The 2,196-nt window shown below is 27.2% G+C and overlaps 1 protein-coding gene across 1 annotated transcript; it reads right to left on the bottom strand.

Moving 5' to 3' along the window:
- Positions 1–197: 197 nt before the first annotated feature.
- Positions 198–2,190, bottom strand: LOC105561358. The gene is made up of 6 exons (XM_012011266.1): positions 2,060–2,190; positions 1,661–1,747; positions 1,477–1,566; positions 1,054–1,385; positions 717–862; positions 198–616 (listed from the first exon to the last, which is right to left on the bottom strand). Exons 1-6 carry the CDS (start codon positions 2,181–2,183, stop codon positions 424–426), a joined length of 972 nt encoding a protein of 323 aa, XP_011866656.1. The 5' UTR covers positions 2,184–2,190; the 3' UTR covers positions 198–423.
- Positions 2,191–2,196: the final 6 nt, after the last annotated feature.

The following is a 2,196-nucleotide window of genomic DNA, read 5'->3' as shown; positions in this document are numbered from 1 at the left end:
CTATACTGATATATATATTGTATATCAATATGTATTAAAAATAAAATCACATAGTATCACAAAAATATCTTATATAATTTTGTTCTTAAGTATAATATCCTTAAATGTAAATAATATCGTCCTTAAGTGTTTTTCAGCAATAAGACTTATGTTCTTTAATTGTTAAAAAATGAAAACTTATATTTTGTAACATATTACATATATTATCACCTATGATAATATCTGATATCTAATAAAAACTGACGGTATAACAAAATTAAACTATTGTTTCTTCACCAATATAAAGAAAAGTTTTTCTTTTTAAATAATCACACCTCTGCTAATCACAGACAAGTTTTCTTAGAAACATAACATTTTAACAATCCTTATAAAGAAAAATTATCTTCTTTTGTATTATCTTCTTTTGACAACTTATACCACGTATTACTTCTCAAGTACCTTACTTAAAATGTCAAGCAGTTTATCTTGTCGTGCCATTGCTTCTTCATGCATCTTTTTTCGTATAGTTATATTTTCTTCAAACATTTGTTCCAATACAGTACGTCTTTTTCCTATAATTGTAATATTTTGCAATAAACAATGATACATTGAATACATAACAGTATTAATATTGTTTCTTATACAATAATCTCAATGACGTATTACAAATTCTACAACATATCCATATTGTTACACAAGCGCGCGCGCGCACACACACACACACACATACAATATACTTACGTTTAATAGGCAATTCTGTTTTTGTTGCGGATAGGACATTATTTTCATCATGTTCCTCAGAAAAAACTGGAATTGGATTAGCAGTATCTAACGTAGAAACTGGAGCCATCCATGGTTTTTTGTTGAACATTTCATCCATAAGCTATTAATATTAGTAATATTAAATAAGTACAATAGTAAAAGTAATATTAAACAAAAAATAATATTAAAAATATATTTAGATGAGGCTACTGCTCTAAATTGGAAGAATGTATAAACTGTAAAAAAATATATAGCAGTTGCTGTGTCACTCGCATGCGACAAATATTTACTTATTACATTAAAAAGTAATTATAGGACACCTAATAATTTTATTAAAAGCATAAAAATACGTGTTGAATAAAATACATTGTACATACTTACATCAAAATATCGCCATGTCCGGGTGTTATTACCGCTCTTTGCATTGTGATCTTTGACATTTTTATAAGTATTTTTCAATCCAGCCATTTTACTTTTGCATTGAGTACCAGTAATATGGTGACCTTTTTCGATTAAGAGACTTGATATCATATTCCAAAACTTTTTGACAGACACTTTACCAGATGTCATTTTATCTTCATGTTCTTTGTAAATTGTTAACAGTAATAAGATCACTTCATGAGCCCAACGAAAGCTATCTGTAAAATAATGTAATTATATTTATATTTATTCTGTTTACATATATGTTTCAATAAATTTATTTCCATTAAAAAATAAAGAAATAACATATCTTACCTTTTTCCTCAAAGTCAGAACTTTCTTGGGCTTTCTCCTTATCATGTATATTATATTTATCATCGGAAGAAGACGTAGAAGTAGAACATTCTATAAATATATGTATAGATATATTTCTAGTTTCAGCAATAAACTATGCTGTGTAACTAATGCTTATGCATGTATGATATTGTAATATATTATATATAGTTATCATTACCTGGTTCATTAACTTTCCCAGTTTGGTTAGCATTTAATTTTTCTTGTAAAAGACGCGTTGCGAACAGCATATCTGTTTAAGAGGAAACAAGATATAAATATTAAAATTTTTTTCTTAAAATTGCATAATAGCTATATATATTTTTATAAAGTCTTTAACATACTTTCAACCAAAATTTTATCTCCCGTACTTGAATTCTGTAATTTATTACGCAGTACCGTTGTCGTTATATTGTGTAGGTATGTACCTATTATATATAATATATAGGAAAAAAGCTGCGTGCAACGCAATATAATGACAACGACACATAACGAATTATAAAATCCAGCTACCGATCTTTTAAAAACGATACAATGATACTGATATAGGTTATGTAGTTTTTACCTTTATTAGCTCTCGCATATTCCTCCTCCGATACTTGTAAAATATAGGTTTTTTGAGATATTTCATCAAATAAAGTTAGATTAGGCATTTTTTTCACCAATTTTCGATAATTTGCACTACACATTCGCTACACACAC

Source organism: Vollenhovia emeryi, unplaced genomic scaffold (genome assembly GCF_000949405.1).
Source record: "Vollenhovia emeryi isolate VEMERY1.0 unplaced genomic scaffold, V.emery_V1.0 DF945388.1, whole genome shotgun sequence".
Lineage (NCBI taxonomy): Eukaryota > Metazoa > Arthropoda > Insecta > Hymenoptera > Formicidae > Vollenhovia > Vollenhovia emeryi.
This window is presented reverse-complemented; position numbering and strand designations above follow the sequence as displayed.